Source organism: Crocodylus siamensis, chromosome 12, assembly GCF_052110815.1.
Source record: "Crocodylus siamensis isolate JL-2025a chromosome 12, ASM5211081v1, whole genome shotgun sequence".
Classification (NCBI taxonomy): Eukaryota; Metazoa; Chordata; order Crocodylia; family Crocodylidae; genus Crocodylus; species Crocodylus siamensis.
Window position 1 is genome coordinate 1,329,423 of NC_143406.1, and position 20,231 is coordinate 1,349,653.

The following is a 20,231-nucleotide window of genomic DNA, read 5'->3' on the forward strand; positions in this document are numbered from 1 at the left end:
GAGTTCAAGCTCCCCTGAATTGGGATGATGGTTTACTAGAAAACAGCATGTATATGCTAGCATGGACCCTGCACCTGATAGGCACCAGATACTTGGCTCCAGTCATTTCTTTCCAATCTTGAATGCAACAAGTTGCTGTCTCTGGGACATCTGAGCTGTGTGTCCAGCTGGCATAATGGAGAATGGTTTTTATCTCCAAACACCTACCAAAAAGAGCAAAGATCTGGGTTGTTTTAACTGGGGGGGCACCGACTTTAATTTGAAAAACAACATACCTCGGCATGGAAAAACCAATTTAAATCAATGTGTGTTAAAAACCCAAATGGTTAAAAGTGGGTAAACATGAAACGGGTGACCTGGTGGATCACACACCCAGTGCCTCACATGAGATGATTATGTCCCTGGGCTAAATAGCTTGAATTTTCTCTGCATATTCCTTGCTAGTCATGTTTGGCTTTGGCTCAGCAGGTGACTAATATAGTCAGGCCTTCTAAGAATGACGTTTATGCATGCTACAGTCAATTTGCTGGCTTCCAATTTTTGTTGAAATAAGCTTTCCAGGCTGACATCTTCTTTGGACAAGTAATTGCTTCTTTCTTGCAAATCCAGACTTGGCAGCTTGCCTTTACCACCTCTGTTGTAAAAGCATCTGGTTCCAGAGCCTGCTGCCGTGGACAGGTTAAATAGCAATCCTTGCCTAGCACTCGCTCTCTCAAACTCTCTCCAAGGAATGTGTTGTGAAGCCCTTTGCTTCCTGGGCCAGAAGCAAAAGCCTTACCCTACCAACTCGGGCTAGACACCTGCATCTTTTCCTCAAACTCAGTCATTGCAAGACATTACCAATGTGTCACCCAGTGGAGTCTTCATATTCAGCAAACTGAGCCAGTTCAAACTGCCCTGAGATCCACTTCGATGATCTATGACAATTAAGCACAGAGCAGCACCAGAAAAGACCATTTTTAATGGGTAATTTTTATTTATTATGGCCTAATGCAGCTCCCTGAAGTCTTCTTGCAGAATGTGTCAAAGAAATAAATAACCGAACTGAAGGCAATTTTTTAAAAATATGGATCAATATCAGGGTGACTAAAAAGATGCCGCATTGCTGTGAGTACACAATGCAGAATGAACAGCAAATCCTGATACATGAAGGAGATCAGAAAGCTGTACGCTTAAGACTTGAAACAGCGCACTGATTTTAACACGACGGAAATTTTGCACATCCATAGCAAGCACACCTTAGTTTTAAAGCAGCCACCCTGTACAGACTCGTGTATGGTGTTATAGCACTGTCTGTATGCAGGTCAGATCATTCAACGGCAGTCCGAGATGTGCTCATAAAACACATCACACTGAAGTCTCTGGTGCAAATACAAAGAAGCTTCCAATGTGAAATGTCAGCTAGGTCATCTCCAAGTAATATGACAATATGTCACGGTCATCATCAAACAGCTGCTGCTTGAAGCATGGGCCCAGCAGCAAATCATCACTGCTCAGCTGAAATCGTAGAAGTGGGGTCGAAGGAACTGTGTAGATCTTCAAGTCCAACCCCCTGCCTGGGCAGGAGAAAAACTGGGCTCAAACGACTCCGGCCAGGTAGGCATCAAGCCTCTTCTTAAAGGCCCCCAGGGTAGGAGCCAGCACCACTTCCCTAGGAAGTTGGTTCCAGCTCCTAGCCGCCCTGACTGTGAAGTCGTTCTTACGGGTGCCTATTCTAAACCTCCTCTCTAACAACTTGTATCCATTATTCCTTGTTGTGCCAGGGGAAACAAGGTCTCTCCCAAACCCTTCTGGTCCCCCCTAGTGAGTTTATAGACAGTCACCAGGTCCCCCCTCAGCCTTCTCTTGTGAAGGCTGAACAGGTTCAGGTCCCGCAGTCTCTCATTGTAGGGTCTGCCCTGCTGTCCCCGGACCGTGCAGGTGGCCTCCTCCGGACCCTCTCCATGTTGTCCACATCGGCCCCCAAGACACGGGGGGGGCTTTCGTACCAGCCAAAACTCGCAAAGCGCCATGACGCCGGCAAAGTGTCCACCTGGCTTCTATCAGCTCAGCACATAACAGACAAACTTTGGCTCTACTTATGGAGGTGGGAAGGGAAATTGATGTGTCCCAAGAGTTGTGCTTCATCTAGAGTGTGCACGTGTGGGGGTGTGTGCAAAAGACCTCCCTGCCATTGCTCTCATTGCTTCATCCCCTGCTCGACTAGATACACCAACAGGCAGGGCAGCTTCACACCTGCCTGGGCGTGCGGCAGCAAGGCAGGTGCCGCCATGCGGCAAGGGACCCACGCGACGCACCTTTGGTGGAGCACAAGGCCTGCGGCTGTGGCTTTGCCATGGCCCTTGAGGCCACACTTGTGGGGGGGACCACGGAGGGGCCGTGACCCTTGGGACTGGGTCAGAGGCCCTCAAAGGCCTGCACTGGGGACCCCGCTAGGCCAGGGGTCAGAGGTCAGAGATTTGCACTGAGGGCTCAGGTATTCCAGGGGTCAGAGGTCAAAGGTCTGCATTTAGGGCTCAGATATGCCAGAGGTCAGAGATTTGCACTGGGAGCTCCGCTATGCCAGGGGTCAGAGGTTTGCACGGGGCGGGGCTCAGCTATGGCAGGGGTCAGAGGTCAGCATCAAAGCTCAGCTATGCCAGAGGGCACAGGTCAGACCCCCACATTAGGCCTCAGCAAGCCCCGCCCCTTCTGCCCCTTTATATAGGCGGTGGCCCCGCCCCTTCGCCTCCCGAGCGGGAGGGGGGAGGAGGGAGGTGCCTCGCTCGGCCCCACCCCTCCGCCCTGCGTGGCGGCGCGCGCTACGTACGTCACGCCCCGCGCCCCTTGGCGCGGCGCGTTGATGTCACGCGCCGACGGCGCCGCCCGCGAGGGCGCAGGCGCAGTGGGCGAGCAGGCCCGGGCCCGCCATGGCGCCGCGGCTGCAGCTGGAGAAGGCGGCCTGGCGCTGGACCGAGACGGTGCCGCCCGAAGAGGTGGCGCAGGAGCACGTGGAGGCGGCCTACCGCATCGGCCTGGAGCCCTGCCGCCGCGGCGTCTGCAGGTGCGGGCCCGGCCCGGGGGGCTGCGCTGGGGCCGCCGCGCTGTGACTGCAGGGGGGGCGCGACATATGCAAGGGGGGGGGTCGACGTGTGTCTTTAAAATATTTAAATCCCTTTTAAAACTTACCTCGTTTGTAAAAACGGAGCAAAAGTTACCCGTGTGGTGAGAGGAGTGGCTCGCAGTCAGGCGTCGGGATGTTTCTGCCGGGTCTGTAGAAATCACTTTAAAAACCCCCCAAAAAACAGACCTTTTTGGGGGGATGCGCTGCCTGTGGGAATCAGATCGGGTCACTGTGCGTCAAAATCTCTTTTTAAACTTGCCTTAAGTTTCTCCTGCGACGAAAGCTGCCGCTGGGACCCGCGTCGGTTCAGGAGCCAGCCTCCATCTGGTCTGGCCAGATACGGGGGTGTTGTCTGTGGAAATCCCCTTAAAAACTTACCCGGTTGAGGAGATGAAACAACCGCTCCTCCTGCGAGGAAGGGCGGCCTGTGGGAATCGAACCGGCTGCAGTCCGTTCACGCCCAACACGAAAGCAATCGCGGCGTCTGTAAAACAAATCGGAAATGTCTCGTGCGATGAAAGCTGCCTCTGGGAACCAAACCAGTTCAAAATCTGGCGTCGGGACATTTCTGCCAGACACGTTAGTGGTGCTGCCGATACAAATCCCCTTTTCAAATTCGCACCTGATTTGTAAGATGGGACAAATGTTTCTCCTGTGGCGAAAGCTGCCTCTGGGAATAGACCTGGTTCAAGATCCAGCCGCGGTTATTTCTGCCAGATAAATGGGGGTGCTGTCTGCAGAAATCCCTCTAAAAACGTACCTTGTTTGTGAAAAGTCTGCCTCTGGGGATCGAGCCCGTTTGAGATCCAGCCTCTGTCTGTTTTGCTGTAGAAATCCCTTAAAAACTTACGTGGTTTGTAAAACAAAATGAAAGTTTCCCTTGTTCCGAAAGGCTGCCTCTGGGAATCTAACCGGTTCGAGATCCAGCTGCTGCAGTACGTTTCTGCCAGTCACGCAAGGGATGCTGTCTATAGAAATCCTCTTTAAAACTTGCAGGGTTTGTAAGATGGAACAAAAGTTTCTCCTGTGATGAAAATTGCCTCTGGGAATCAAACTGGTTCAGGATCCAGCCTCCGTCTGTTTCTGCAAGACCTGTAAAGGACGTTCGCTGTTGAAATTCCTTTAAAAAACTGACGCGGTTTGTAAAACAAAATGAAAATTTCCCTAGAGATTAAAGGTACCTCTGGGTATTGAACTGGTTCAAGATCCAGCATCAGTACCCCTATAAGGGGTGCTGTCGATAGAAATCCCCTTAAAAACGTACTTGGTTTGTAAACCGAATGAACGTTCCTCATGTAATGGAGCTGCCTCCGGGGCTCGATCCGGTTCAAGATCCAGCCTCGGTCTCTTTGTGCCAGTCACATAAGGGGCATTAGCTGGAGAAATCCCTTTGAGAACTTACATGGCTCATAAAACAAAACGAAAGTTTCTCTTGTAAGGAAAGGAGGCTTCTGGGAATTGGACAGGTTCAAGATCCAGCTTTGGTATATTTCTGCCAGATACGGAAGGGGCATTTGCTGTAGAGATCCCTTTAAAAACTTGCTTACTTTGTAAAACAAAAGTGACTGTTCCTCGTGTGGTGAAAACCTGCCTCTGGGAATTGATCCTGTTCAAGATCCAGCTTAACTTACTCCCGTATCAGATGGGTAGGGGTTACTCTCTGTAGACATCCCTTTAAAAGCGTAAGTTGTTTGTAAAACAAAACAGACCTTTCCCTTGTGATGAAAGCCTGCCTCTGGGAATCAAACCGATTCAAGATCCAGCCTCTGTATTTCTGTCAGACATGCAGGGGGGTTGAGCTGTAGAAATCCCTTTAAAAAACATAAGGTCATTTGTTAAACAAAACATTTTTAATTTTTTTTAGTGATGAAAGCAGGGTTTATACTCTTCTCTAGTGACATGCATGTGGTTGATGAAGTGTGCAGAGGTAAACGGCTCTAAATGCTGTCTCCTGCCTACTCGACAGTAAACCAAATCTATGGGCTAGAAGGTAAAAGGTGTTTGTTCCCACCAAAAAGACTCTCAAGTTACACCTGCGTGTTTTTGGTCCCGTGTTCTGTTTTCCTGTGTTTTGCTAATGAAAATAATACAGTTTGCTATTGCTTCCTGGTTTGGGGGTTTTGTTTTTGTTTTTGCATGATCTAAAACAGCGGGGTTTGTTTTCATGAGTGTGTTTGTTTTTTTTGTAGAAGAAACTGCAGAGGAAACCCAAACTGTTTGGTTGGGATTGGTGAACATGTTTGGCTGGGAGAAATTGATGAGAATAGCTTTCACAATATTGATGACCCAAATTCAGAACGCAGGAAAAAGGTAAAGGAGATTTTTTTTGTTTCCTATATAAGCTATAACCCCCAATCCAGCAAATAATCTGCACACACAGGATCTGAAGTGTTCTCATGAGGAGGGCTGATAAGCAAGTATACGTTTTCTCTCTGGGGATAGATACAGTGTTGCATGATTCTTTGCTATGGAGTTTCAGCTGTCCACCACAAACAAGACCTGAAACTCTCCCTTTTCAAAGATTTGAGTTGCACTTTTCTCATTTCTCATCCGAGACCAAATGCCACTGGCTCAGCATATACTGTACAACACTCCTTTTAATTTCCTTGACATTGACAGGTTGTCTGCATACCATTGGTGGTATGTGTACCACAGATTGGGAGCCACTGAGTTAAAGTATTACTTTCCCAGTCTTGCTTGTCAGGTCTGAAAGGAGGCAGTTGGGTTAGAAATCCATTCAGATAATGCCTAGAGAAGCAGCATGACAGACGCATGGTATACTGTGTTCATTGTTGTCATGCAGTTGGGGAGCAGAAAGTTTGAGAAGGTCCTCTATAAAGCCACAGGTGCTCAGTACCAAGAACAGAGTACAAGCATGTGACAGCTGGATTTTTTTCCCCCAATATGTTCCTTTTGGTGTTTTGGGACACTGTGCCTTGGAGTTTTGTGTGACAGGATTAATCTATGTAGTTTTGGGGATAGGTTAGTAGACATGCAGTTGTATGGGATGGTTTGGATGGGGATGATCCTGTGTTGAGCAGGAGGCTGGATTCGATGACCTCTTGACGTCCCTTCCAGCCCTACTTTTCTATGATTCTGTGTAGGAATAAGTATAACTGGTGCTTTCTTCTTTACACTAGAATGCATTCGTAGGCTTAACAAATCTTGGAGCCACGTGCTACGTGAACACTTTCTTGCAAATGTGGTTTCTTAACTTGGAGCTTCGGCAGGCACTTTACTTGTGCCCCAGCACCTGCAGCGAATATTTGACTGGTGAGGGCATCCCAGAAGACAAAGGTCAGTGGAAGATCGCAACGTTCTCTGAACCCTTTTTTGTTGCGAGAGAACATTGTTAACCTCTCCCTGTTCACATAACAGATAAAATTTCTTTCCTTGCTCAACTGATTAACCATTTAGAATATCCTTCTTGTGTGGGTAAAGGAATTATCTTAGCACTAAGTGGCTGGAGTTTGGCAGATGCTACCTCATATAAATATATCTTAATGAGAAAGCATTGGTTGCACATAAGGGCTACAGTTAGCTACAATTGGAACAACACAAAAAATGGCCAAGTATTTGCATGTAGAAAAGGCGCCTGACATTGGCTGTTGTCAGTGCCAGAATAATAGACTAGAAAAGCCATTAGTCTCATCTCATGAGTATAATCTATAAGTCTGTGTATACAGCAATCTATACAGTATACAGTGTTAATATACCTTAATAGCATAAAGCCTTTTGTTTTGTACGTTACGGATCAAGGTATGGTAATGGTTATCGTAAACTAGCTTTTTTTTTTTTTTTTTTTTTATGGCAACTGATATTTCTCTCTCAAAGTGAATTCTTGGCTATTTCTTGTGTTGTCAGTTGTAATAAGCAACAAAATTGTATGTAAAACACCAGTAGTAATCTTTGCTGGATGTACAATAAGCTGCTAGCCTTATTCTGCTTCCGTTACTGAGTGCTGGCTTTTGGGGATACAACAGTGTATGCAAATGAAACTGTTTTCCTTAAGTAAGTTACTTAGCTTGAATTAATTACTTTGGTATGACAGCTTATAATAGAAGCTGTAAACAGGGACTTTAATATACATTTATATGATTAGAAACAAAGTTTCATTTACCAATAAGCAAGCCTCAATCCTCTGGATCGTGGTGTATGTGCAAGAGATCTAGTCAGAGGCCTGATGAATCCACTTGTGGCTGATGAGCCCAATTCAAGAGTGACGCAGATTGTTACAAGTTTCACAGGTCCATGTGTTGTCTGAGCTGGGGTTAGTTTACAGCACACTGCTCCCCTCTTTCTCGCTTTGCTTTCATCCTCTGGATCAAAGCCACTTCATGTTGAGCTGCACCCAGTGCCACATGTTTTCCCCAGATTAGACAGGATTCTGTGTAGTCCTCCCAGCTTCCTACATTGATGTGGAGCAACTTCATATAATTCATGCCCACATCTTGGTACCACCATAAAGGGTAACCTTGCTGTCTAGAGCCATCTCAGATCTCACTATACAAAATATTTTTGGGACTACAGTCTCCTTCCATTCTTCTGACATGGCTTGAGCCATCCTGACCTTCTCCTCTTGATAGTGGTTTCTAACAGTGTCAGTGCTGCATGTTCTAGCATCTTTGTGTGTGACATTTTGTCTTCCCACATTATTTTCTGGGTCTTAAAGTGCCATTAAAGTTTCATTCACTGACAACCAAATAAAATTAAACGTCTCTGGCTTGGCGCTCATTTGTCTCTTGGTGCAAACCAGGTCAGTCGCTTCTTACTAATTTGAACTTCTCTCTCCCAATAGATTATGAACCTCAGACAATTTGTGAGCATCTCCAGTACCTGTTTGCATTGTTACAGAACAGCAAAAGGCGATACATTGATCCCTCTGGGTTTGTTAAAGCACTAGGCTTGGATACAGGACAGCAACAGGTAGGTTTGAGTATGATGTTTGACTAGTTCTCTTTTCTAACAGCTTTTTAAGTAAGGTGGAATAATATCCCATAACGTCCATAAAACGTATTTAATCATATCCTCCTCATACCCAAGAGCCCTGCTTCTGAGCTTAGGACCCCACTTGCAGCTGCAGGAAGTTAAAAAGTTAGAGCTGATGTTGACAGTGAGGTCAGAATATGATGGTGGCTGCAGCACATGCTCCGTATTGTGTTCCCAAGGGTAAGAGAAGGTGGGGCACCACTGCACCAGAGACTTGGGAGCAGAGAGCAAGAGCAAACTGCTAATGCTGAACTGGAGAAGCTGTAGAACAGAACTGGAAAAAAACTCCAGACAGCAGTCGTAAACAGCATGTTCAGTGAGTTTAAGAAGCGGCAGTAAGCAGGGAGGCAGGTGAGGTCATGGGTTGGAGAGACTGAAGCTTGTGTGCGTGGTGAGGGAAGAGTTAGGAGAATGAGGCTAATGGGAAGAATAAAGAAGGGTATAAAAGAGATTCAGTGGATGCCAGGAGATGGGATGGGGTCACTTGGGAGGAAACCAGCTGAGAATCTGTATGAGTGACAGGAGGCAAGAGGAATAAGGAAAGCAAGATGAAGAAGGCAGGCCTCCTACAAGCCTGAAGCTTCAGGTTTCAGTGAAGGGTGGCAAATAGGTAGCTGCTATTGCAGGACTCACTTAAGTTGGAGGAGGAGAATTGTTTAGCCAGGAAGATGACAAAACAGAAGGGGGGCAATGAATAAAAGCCTGTTGAGTATTCAACAAGCGTAAATCAGTGTAGTTCAGTAGCATCTGTGGAGCTATACTGTTTTACACCATCTGAAGGTCTGTGTCTACAGAAGATGAAACAACTGATGGCAGTCATATCATTTTTGTCTTGTTTGCTGCTCTCTTGGCTAGATCTATCATGTAAGCACAAATAATGTTATTTTCTGAGACGCTGGAACACAGTGTTGGAATGGGTCTCAGAAGAAGGGACAGTATGAAACATGAGTGATTATTATGACAAACCGTTCCCTAGCAAAGGATGATTAATCCTCTCTAAACTAATGTGTGCTGTTTATACAAGATAAGTAACACTCTTTAAAAGTCTGTCAGTCACAATGCTATAATCATATTGGGTATAGAAATGTTTGTTTCAGTATTCTTAGTGGGGAGCAGGAGGGGGGTGGACCTGATTCACAGTGTGGAGTTGAGAAGTGAAAATAATCAGATTTATGTGGTTAATGAGCTACCATCCTTTTAACAAAATCCTGGAAATTGCAGTGTAGCTACTACTACTATACCCATCGAACTCATGCTGCTGTTCTCATGCTGCGTCGTGCACTCCTTCGAGTCCAGTTTGTCTTTTCCTTTGTCTTGTTACCTTGCATTTTTCTATTCCATGTGCACTTTAGCATCTGCATAATTCTGGGTGTGGGTTTTGGTTATCAACATAACATTTCAAGTAAATTGGAGAACTAGGCTGTGACTGTAACTCAGAAGTGACTCCACTGTTACCAAATGCTGGTGTGTGTTCTAGGATGCCCAGGAGTTTTCCAAGCTCTTTATGTCACTGCTGGAAGATACTTTGTCTAAACAGAAAAATCCAGATGTTCGAAATATCGTCCAGAAGCAGTTTTGCGGAGAGTATGCATATGTCACCGTGTAAGTAAGCTGCGTATTTCTCCAGCTGTGCTGTCTTGCTCAGCATGTTTTCCTGTTCCTCTGGCCACTTAGAAGAAACTTCCTACAAACATTAAATATTTTTGGAGAGGAGAGAGCAAGTGGGAAGGAACCTTTCTAAATCTATAACAGAAAGGCAAGTGCATTATTTCCTGAGTTCTTTAAACAAGAGGTTTCAGTGATTCTGAAGTCTTGAGTTTATGGAAAAATAGGACTCCATATGCACGTCCTATATAATTTATAGAATTTTGCAGCTTGTCTATTTCTTTCTTTAATTCCTCATGTTCAAATGAAAAGGTGGTTACAAGCCACATCTGCCTGGCAGATCTACTTCCTCTCTCACACCATGGTGCTCTATGTTGGTTATCTCCAAAACTGGAAGTAATGTGGCTGTGTCCTCGTGGGGCTTCAGGTAGACCCGTCATCATTGCTGAGTGACAGAGCCAGTTGCCTCTTCTCCGTGCTAATTAGCGTGGCTGCTAATGGATGGGTCTATGCTCTTTCTGGGTTAGGAGGCAGCCCAGCTGGAGGACCATGAAAAAAGAATTCTTATGGGTAATACGTTTTATTTGGTCAACTGTATGGTTGAGAGGGACCCAGAGCCTGGCTGTCTCTCTGTGCCCTTCCTCTGGTCTCACTTAATATAACTTAAATTCCCAAGTCCTGAAAATGATCTGTAGCTGCCTGGATGCCCACACTGATCCCCCATGAGAATTGTTCATTTGTATTTGGAATGTAACAGTGTAAATATGAGGTGCAAAAAGACATTTCTGCACTTACTCTGGAGGCCGCTGTGTTGCTGCATAGGTTCTTTAGTCCACAGATCAAATCTTGGCATGGCCAAGAGCAGCAGGACATAGAAATTTGGAGCTGCACATACCTCAGAGTCAGTGATCTGTGCCCAGAACCTCAGCTCCAATGATAACTTTTGAATTAATCGATTTTTTTTTTCCTTCTTTTTTTTCTGTTCTAGCTGTAACCAGTGTGGCAGGGAGTCCAAACTTGTATCCAAGTTTTATGAACTGGAATTAAATATCCAAGGGCACAAGCAATTGACAGACTGCATCACAGAATTTCTTAAGGTAAAAAGTTATTCTTTTTGTTGATGCTATAAAACAAAGCATTAGTTTGCTTGCCTGTCAAGGTGTTCTGAAATCAGGGAGAATTCATAATGAAATCAGTGGGAAAAGACTGTGGGAGTGGCCACTAAATAACTGCAAAATATCAGTATTAAAAGAGGTGCTTCCATCAGGATATAATTATTATTGAGAGTGGTATACTGAACATTAGGGGAATCCTTCTCAGCTTACTATGTATCTGGTAAAGCTTTGTGTGACGCTTTCCTTTGCTGTTTCCCTTGTTAGTGCACATCTTTCTCATAGCAGCAGCAGAATATATGCATTTTAACTATAGTATTGTTAGACACCCAGGCATAGCTGCAGCAGCACCTAAAAAAATTTTAGCTGCACTTTTATAAAGTGACTGGGTCTCATGTTGTAGGTATTCAGGGTTCAAGTTGTGTTATTAAAATATTTTAGAGCAGAGTTACTAACTAGTTCAGCTTGTTGCATGCAGTAAGTCACACAGATCAGGACTCGGGGTGACATGCTCTGGAGACAAGTCAGTTGTGAAACAAGTTGCCATAAAAGGTAAATTCCAATTAAAAGAGAACACATTCCAGTATGCGTCCAGTAGATGCATTGGGGTACACCCACACTGCAAGATTATAGTATCCCCACTTAGCAACAATAAGTTTGGGGTTGGAGGTTTGTTTGTCTCAAAAAATTAAAAGGCAGGGCTTCATGCTTAGCAGTTTACGGTTTCTTCCCAACTCTACACATGGATGCCAATTCCTGTGAATCCCCACTGAAGCTAGTTTGGTCCAGCAGGCAGAAATTGCATTCATTCACATGGGCACAGTTTCAAGTAAATGGAAGCTATAGCCTTTCTGTTAACTAACTACGTAACCTCATTAAAACAGAACTTTCTACAGCCTCCTTGATGCAGACTAAGTTATCCATCTCAGTTCAGTAGAGGGAAAACCTGACCTTTGGATTATAAACTGCCCAATTATTGCAGCAAAGGCTTACTGTAGTTTGACAGACTTGTGGTTTCTTAAACTGTCACTAGTCTCTTAACAGCTCTGAAATTTTGAAGTGTGGTTAGCCCAGTGTTTTCTGTATTTTATGCAATGTCTTCTATTATCCCTGCCATATCTTGGGATACTGATTATATGGATATAAAGAGAGCTGTCTTCATTTGGTGTCTGTATATGGCTTTGAATCTCAAGCTCCAGAGTAGAGTGGAAGAATCAACCTTTTTCTTTTTTTGCCTCCTGGTCAGGAAGAAAAACTAGAAGGGGACAATCGCTATTTCTGTGAAACTTGTCAGAGTAAGCAAAATGCCACAAGGAAGATCAGGCTGCTTAGTCTTCCATGCACTCTCAACTTGCAGCTGATGCGTTTTGTGTTTGACAGGTAAATGACCTGGGTTGTAAAAGTGTGTGTGTGTGGGGGGGGGGGGGGGGGGGGGGGGGGGGGGGGCGTATTGGGTTGCCCAAATATTTAAAATTGCCTGTTCTACATTTGCTTCCACTTCGGGTGCTATTCAAGTCTGAATTAAGTGCTTTGAGTTTGAGCTTTTGTGCCCTTTGGAATGATAAATGAACATCAAGAAATCCATATTATTAACTTATAATAGAGATGTACAGATTTTTTGGAAAACATCTTTCTGCATGTTTAGTCTCTCTTTTGTTGCATTGAGCATGTATTGTTGAATGTTTTGTGGTTTGATTTTTTTTGAACAGGCAAACTGGCCATAAGAAAAAGCTGAATACTTACATTGGATTCTCTGAACTGCTTGACATGGAGCCTTTTATGGAACAGCGAAGTGAGTTGTGTGAAAAATACTAACTTTTACCCATGCATCTATATGTGGCAATTTAAAAATCAGGGAGTTGGGACCTGGAATCAAGGAGACTACCCCCAGCCCCATTTACCTCCAGCTTTAAATTGCTCCACAAGCAGCTCAGATGGGCTGCACACAAAGCTATTTAAAACCTGGGGGTGGGGTGGTACGGGACCCTACTGACAGCTTGTCTTCTCCCCTGCCTGGGAAGGGGGCAGGCTTCTCAAGTAATGGGCTCCCCTAAGGGCAGGTTTGTCCCAAGGTTCAGCCCTCTAGTGCCCTGTGGCTGGAGAGCTCACCTTTGTAGTTCTCCATCCAAGGGCTGGAATACATGTACACTTCAGCTCCCAAGCTACTTTTCTACAGGAAAAATTTCAGATAAGTTTTTACCAGTAGAAGTGATTGCTTGTTTTCAGCTTAAAACATTTCTAGCTCTTTTTATCAATATCTTTGCTTAAAATGGAAGCTTAAGCAGTGTTTGGTCCCATGTTGAACTGCCAGCAGTGGTTAGCAACTTCTATAAACATTTCTTAATTTCTGACTATTAGGTGAAACTCTTTGGTTACTAGATTTGCAAGATAAAGTATAGAGTCCTGCTTGGCCTCTGCTTCTCTCTTGTTCAAGGTCAAAACCTAGAGAAGAGAAAAATCACTTATGCTCTTTTGTGTTAGGAAGGACTTTTTTAGTTCTTAAAAGTTTTCAGACAAATGATTTGTATGGTCCCTGGAAAATAAAAGAACTGCTTGTTCTCTTTCAGATGGCGTCTATGTCTATGAACTCAGTGCAGTCCTTATCCACAGAGGAGTGAGTGCATACTCTGGTCATTACATTGCTCATGTGAAGGACCCACAGACTGGTGAATGGTACAAGTTTAATGATGAAGACATAGAAAAGATGGAGGGGAAGAAATTGCAATTGGGGATTGAGGAAGATCTAGGTAAAACCTTTAAGTTGTGAGTGCCCTTTTAAAATAACTCTTTTTTTCACCAAAAACTTGGAAGCTAAATCAGTTGCCCTGATGCATGTATGAACAATTGGTAATAACAGAGCTGCATTTTATGGGTAACTAACAAAACTGCAGTTTCCTTACCTGCAGCAGTTTTAATCCCTGAGCCCCATTGGAATGTTTGTCTTGTACAGTCTTTTTTGACTGCAGTTCTCTTCTCAGTTATAACGTGGCAAATAGCAAGCTTTTGCCTAGAAATGAATTGGTTTAAAATGATTAACTTCCACATCGGAGTAAAACTTGAACAAACTTATTTGCCTGAACTAGTGCACCAAATGGGGTTTTATTAATGGAAAGCAAGTTTTTTTTATATGGTTTCTAGAGAGCTAAAAGTAAGCTTTTATTTGTGCTATTTTGATTTTCTTCTACATCCTGCTCAGCCTTTCTTCCTTAATCCAAGAGAAAACACCCCCTGTTTTCATATTACCTGGGCAATGCTGGATCTTGATTTCATGATGTTTGCTGTAAAGCTTAGGCTGAGACTTCAGCTGCAGCTGCCTTACCCCACAATGCATTTATTGGATGTATGACTATCAATAGTCTCATCATTTGAATATGCAAATACAGACATGCCTAAGTAACACTAATGAGTCAACACTCAACACGTCATAGGTGCAGAGATCCAAATAAATGCTCTAACAGAGTACTAAGGAAAGTATTTAAGAATCCCCATTTCAATCCTTTAATAAAAAGCAGGAAAGTAAAACTTAGATATTTCTCAACTAAGAGGCAAGTAGGAAAAAAAATTCTCAAAACATTTCCAAGCATTGACTAACCTAAAGTCACATTCTGATGCCCTGAATTAAAAAAAACAAACAAACAAAAAAATCCTTCAATTTTTTTTAACCTTCTCCCACATTTGGTTTTATAAAGGTTTCCTGAGAGTTTTGCCAAGCACATTTAAACCTTGCTCCTGTTTCTCACCACTTTCTCTCCATACATCTGTCTGCTGCCTCTTCATTTGCAGCTTTGCTGCTGCTACTGGTAAACATCCTCTTGCAGAACCTGATGACGAGCTTGTATGCAAAGCCCTGCCAGAGCCAGAGCAGTGATGGTGTCCTGCTAGTGGCTGAGTGATCCACCTGACCCTCAACAGTGATGAACCTGATTAGACAGGAATCAATGTAAGATGCAGAAGTAAACCCGCTGAAACACAGATACTTTGTTCTCTGACCTTTCCTGTTCACTCCCTGAACAAGCCAGGAGATCACTTGCAGAAAAAAGAGACAACAATTTGAAACTATAAAACAAGATAGGTCTTGGTGTTGCAAAGGCTCAAGCATGGGCTTAAAATTAAGCGTGCATTGTTTACTGAAGGCAAAGGAAGTATTTGCATTCTTAACTTAAAGCATAGTTTAAGTCTCTGAGCTTGGGGCCTCAAGCAGTTACAATTAAAAATATTATTCATCAAGATTTAAAATTATTTATCAGCTTCTGCCAAAATCTCTGGTCAGGGTTCTTTTTCTCCTCCAAGGGCGGAGGCTATTGCACACTCAGCAGTGGAAAAAAGTTTGGTATATAAGCAGGTTGCGGTGAAAAGGCTCTGCTTTTTATCTGCTGCAGGGAGGCAGTGTGCTTGAACTCTGATGCAGCAGGCAGGACAGATTTTTTTAAGTGCTTGTAGAAACTGGGAAGGAAGGTGGTGCTGAGATCTGTCTAGGTCATGGGATGGCAAGATTATGGAGTGACAGGCTGCTTTCACACAGCTTAGCTACAAGTGCAGGCTACTTCTAACACAGCCCAGACCACTGCAAATGCCAGAGTTATCACTCTCTCCTGCAGTGCCACCACTATGACTTCTCCTTGCCCTCTGGCCTCTGAAACATAGCAGAAGCCCCCCAGCTCTGCCGGCCATTGGGTTGCTCGCTAACCTCTGGTCTAAGCACCTAAATTCACAACAAGATGGGCTTTGTGATAGCGTCTGAGTTCCTCAAGAATTCTACGTGCATAAATGATAGAAATGAAATCTTCATATCCTCCACTGAATTTGAGCTGAAGCTGTTTTTCCTTTTTTCTTGTTACTTAAATTAGCTTGTAATGCTGGAAATTTAGATGCACTCAAAATGTTCCATTGTCTCATAGGCTGCAGGTGAATGTAGAATGACAAGCTCAAAAACATGAGTTGGTGGCATATGGTCACGTTTTTCTACACCCCCCCCGCCCGGTCTCAAGTACATTCCAAGCTAGCACTTGGAATCAGCCGTTTGAAATAACGCATTTCCTACCCTGCAGCTTGATGCCTACAGGTTTTGTCACACAGTGGGAAGGAACACATTTCCCTTATAGATAGAGTGGCATTTAAACATTTTCTTTACCCCGAGCATTGAAACATTACTTGGTATTATTACTTGGTATAAGGGAATCTGCATGGATGAGAGTGCACATGCAGTACCCGTGCTCAGCTGCCCGTCTTCCATTGGAGAAGAGGTTTAGCATACTTGGAGGTAGTGAATACATGCTGGGGGGGATGAATTTAGATGAGATACCTTGTCTCTGGATTCACCCTGTTAAGGGAAAATAAATACAGTAGAATGCATACTTATTACATTTTGCCTTCTGTGCCACAGCAGAGCCTTCTAAATCTCAGACTCGTAAACCCAAGTGCGGGAAAGGGACTCATTGCTCTCGAAATGCTTACATGTTGGTGTACAGGCTGCAAACCCGGGAAAAATCTCCGACAGTTGAAGTACCAGGTGGGTGGAATCATTCTTCTGGCCTTTCAGACCGTTTTCTTACAGCTAAATCATTTTAGTTTGCTCTGTCCAGTTCCAGAGGAAATCAGCAGTTCACCTTAAATGCTTTTTGTAACAACCTGTGTCCACTCAACCAAAAACTTGCCTTAAATGACTCAGTGACCTGTTACCACTTTATAGGGCCCTGACTGTAGCCTGCAGACACTGGGGACTAGTTCAGTCATTCCTGACACAAGGTGGAGTGAGATGTTAAATGGTAGAATCACTGTTACTTGACCTGCTAAACATATATGTTGGTTTTTCAATGTATTCTTCTACTAGGAAAGCATTTCCTAGTAAAATATAAGAAAGAAAGAAGAGCTGAATAAAATGTGTTTTATATTTTAATTCTTTTGTAACTTTGTCTTCTGTCTCTTCCGTCTTCCTGTCTTCTGGAAACTCAGCTGTCCTGTTACCAGAGGTTTGCCCCATGAGTTGACTTTTGCTTGTTTTCTTTAAGAAAATCATTTAGAAGACCAGAAATAATCCCGTTTCAGCATCTACCAGGAATAAGAGTCTGTTGCTGAGGCAGTAGTTTCTCTTTGGGTCGCTGAAATTTCATAGCTGTAAGCACTCCCTGGCCCTGTTGCATTGAAATTGCCACTTGTGCTCATGAAGCAGAAAGAACGAAGGAATTTTTTTGTCGTTGAAGTAATCTCACCTTTTTGTGAGTTGGCGTACGTGATCACAAAATGTTCAACTCATCACTCAGAATAGGGATTGAATAATTAGTGTCCCCTGCCAGATTTACATTTGAATAATTAAACTGGTTTTAAAAATGACGCCCAAAGCTTGAATAGCAGTCATTTCAAGATGTCAGTGTCATGTGTGTTGTGCTGAAGGTGGGTAGTCCTGGCATTTCTCAGTTACTTATTTGCCTTGTGTGCCTTTTACAATGGCATGCTGCTTCTCACAAATACATGTTCCTCCCTACTGTGTATAAAGAGAATAAAAATAAGGGTGCAGACGATTCAGAGACTTTTTGCTAACATGTTCGTGATTTGTCTTATAGTTAGGGGGAGGTGGAAATTCATTTGACCTTTGGATTGAATAATACTTAACATTTGTATAGTGCTCTGTTCAAAGGGTTATATGCTAATTAATATTTCTACAGCAGTAAGTATAGAGGCAATATCCCTCTTTTACAGAAAAGGAAAACTAAGATAGTGTTCTTCCTTCTGATTCTAGAAGCTATCTCAGGTCCAGAGCCTTGCAGAGTATTTCACTTAGAAGAAGAAATTAATGGTGAAGTTGTTCTTTTGTGTGTTCCTTGCTCAAAGCACCAAGTGTCTTCCAACCAGCCCCCCAGTGCAGAAGTTTCTCTCAGCTTCTCCTAAGGCTGAACCAAGTGCTGACTGACACCGTGTCACTTTTCCTCAGTCCCTTTCTAAGCTCAATCCCTGCACGCAGAGTACTCCTAAAACAGTGCGCAGTGAAGCAGCTCTTCTGCATAGCTGGTTCAGATTCCTGTGGAGCCTTGCATCTGCCTCTGTGTTGAGCAGAAACATGTTTAGATGTGTCTTTTGCAGCTATCTTAAGCCCAGAGGGTGGTGATCACTCTTTTAATGTTTAACCCACCTTATAAGAGTATCCAAGGGAAGCGACTTGAATTTGAACAGAATGCTACTGATAGATCTGGGACTACAACTTGGAACTCGGCTAACTGTTAGCTTTTAAAATAAAAGGGTCGGGCTGATTTTGAGAACTAAGCACTCTTTCAAAACCTGTAATATTCTTGTAGGCAAAATTAAAATTCAGAACTTTGTATTAGATTTTAGTGATGCATCTGTCATGATGGTATGCCTATATGAAGGAATTAAACCAGTATACTTTTGAAATGTTTTTAACCTTTCCTAAGTAGCAAAACATTTCAAGTAGGGAATACTTTGTACTTCCTTTTCTATCACTGTGAGGAAATAGGCTGCTGCCTTTTCTTTCCTTGTCTCTTCCTACCATTTAAATGGTTCATGAATTGGTTTTGTGTAAGCCTGTTACTGCCAGTCCTCACTTACTTTTCATTACTCTGCCTGATCTCTTAATTCTTGAGAGTTTTCTGCTCTCACCTTCTAAAAAACAGAGAATTTGGATCATTAAGATACTGTATATTCAAGTATCCATGGTACTGTGTGCTGTGGTAGGTGGCACTAAAAAATTCAGATGTACTTCTGGGGCTGAAGGCTCTTATTCCTGCATGTTGGTAAGAAGAACAGCTATTCCAGAGGAGCCAAGAGGAATATCTAGTAGAGCTGAGTGATACTGCAGAGAGTAGGAGGCAAGAAAATGGAACCACGGGTCTTGGAAAGTAGCAGGGACATTCCCGAAACAGTTTTAAAGGAGCTTTATGGACTCATGGTCTGCCAGCCTTCATTGCTAGGGCTGTAGTAGAACTGTTGCTGCCCGAGTTTAACTATTAATATGTAATAGCATGCTTTTTTGTTATGCAGCACAGGTTTTATTGCCTGCTTTCTAAAACCCTGCAAGTGTCACTCCCCCGGAGTAAATTTTTCTCTTGGACAGTATTAAAACATTTGTGTCCCATGGCTGCTTTACATTTAATCACCTGTGTTGGCAAAAGCACTGAAATGTAAATATTAAAGCAGAATATTGGGGCGCGTTGGGTTTCTGAAAGGCTGTGGATTCCAGTGTCTGTGTGGGGAAACTTGCTTAGGGGTGATGTCAGCTTAAAAGCTGCTTGCGGGGATAATTGGTATAATTGACATTCATGTTGGATGTCTTTTTCCATGAGACAGTGAATTGGGGGTAGTTAGTATTTCTGCTGTTTTTCTTTCTTGCTAGCTTTTCTGCAGGAGCTGGTAGAACGGGATAACTGCAAGTTTGAGGAGTGGTGTAACGAAATGGCAGAGATGCGAAAACAGAGCGTGGCCAGAGGCAAAATCAAACATGAAGAGGTGAAGGAGCTCTACAAAAGGTTACCTGCTGAAGCTGGTCTGTAAGATATTCTGGTAGCATTTTGTAGTAGATATGTGTTTAAGATTAGCAGTCTTTTGTAACTAAACCACTGCTTTAATTCTTGTTCCCCTTTACATATAGTTGCATTCAGTAGTTGTCATAAATTTGGTCTCTTTTTTTCCTCTTAACTTTTCATATTCTGGTATTTGTAATAGCAAAGTATCATGAAGAACTATAGATTTTGAAGGAAACGAGATGCAGAGGGTCCATTTCGCAAGCATTTAAATTGTATTTGAGGTTTCCCCAAAAGTCCATAAAGCTAATCTTTTTTTTTTTTTTTTCCCCAGCTGGACTGTAGAAACAAACAGCACTAGAACCATATTATGCATCATAAGATGTGGTCTCATGGTCTGAATGTTTCACTGCAAGCTGTTGGGTGTAATTGCATGCCTCCTGATGAGGGAAGGGCACATTAGCTAAGAGGGCAGTGGGACATCTATGCTCAGTACTGCTTTTGCCCTATAATGTTTTCTTCATGGTGACTTTACATTTCCCAACCTCCTCTCTGTTTCTTTTTCCTGTTCTTCATTTTAATGGCCACTGCAGCTATTTTTCTCGTTATTGATATATTTTCCCCTCCCTTTCAGTGATGTCTGCTAGCCTCTTTCATATACTGTTTCCATTTTCTGTTGTCCTGTCCACGACTTGACTCACTATTGATTAGCTGCATTGAAACCAGAATAACTCAGCCAGTTGTGAGTCTCTACTTCTCTTCTCCGCGACAGTGCTAAATGAACCTGCAAGGGCGCAGGTTCACTCAACCTTCTGCCAGAAAGATATTCATGTCTGACAGGCACTTGGGAACGCCCATGTAGGCGATCTTTTATCTGTAAGACTTCTACTAGTCATTCCACTCATATAAGCCCTCTGTATCTCAGCTGTACTGTCCTATGAGCAAGTGCTC

At 43.5% G+C, this 20,231-nt stretch overlaps 1 protein-coding gene across 3 annotated transcripts in view; it reads left to right on the forward strand.

Moving 5' to 3' along the window:
• Nucleotides 1-2,849: 2,849 nt before the first annotated feature.
• The window catches only part of USP48 (ubiquitin specific peptidase 48), a 42,146-nt gene continuing 24,764 nt past the window's right edge, over nt 2,850-20,231 (forward strand). The window contains exons 1-11 of one of the 3 annotated variants that reach the window (XM_090023354.1): nt 2,850-3,043; nt 5,293-5,413; nt 6,244-6,400; nt 7,902-8,029; nt 9,570-9,694; nt 10,686-10,794; nt 12,056-12,189; nt 12,519-12,601; nt 13,377-13,556; nt 16,196-16,318; nt 19,154-19,303. In XM_090023354.1, the coding sequence (XP_089879480.1) occupies nt 2,910-3,043; nt 5,293-5,413; nt 6,244-6,400; nt 7,902-8,029; nt 9,570-9,694; nt 10,686-10,794; nt 12,056-12,189; nt 12,519-12,601; nt 13,377-13,556; nt 16,196-16,318; nt 19,154-19,303 (1,444 nt within the window). In that variant the 5' untranslated portion in view covers nt 2,850-2,909. Of the gene's footprint in view, nt 3,044-5,292; nt 5,414-6,243; nt 6,401-7,901; nt 8,030-9,569; nt 9,695-10,685; nt 10,795-12,055; nt 12,190-12,518; nt 12,602-13,376; nt 13,557-16,192; nt 16,319-19,153; nt 19,304-20,231 lie in introns of all 3 variants that reach the window. The other 2 variants (XM_090023355.1, XM_090023353.1) reach the window with 2 other exon arrangements.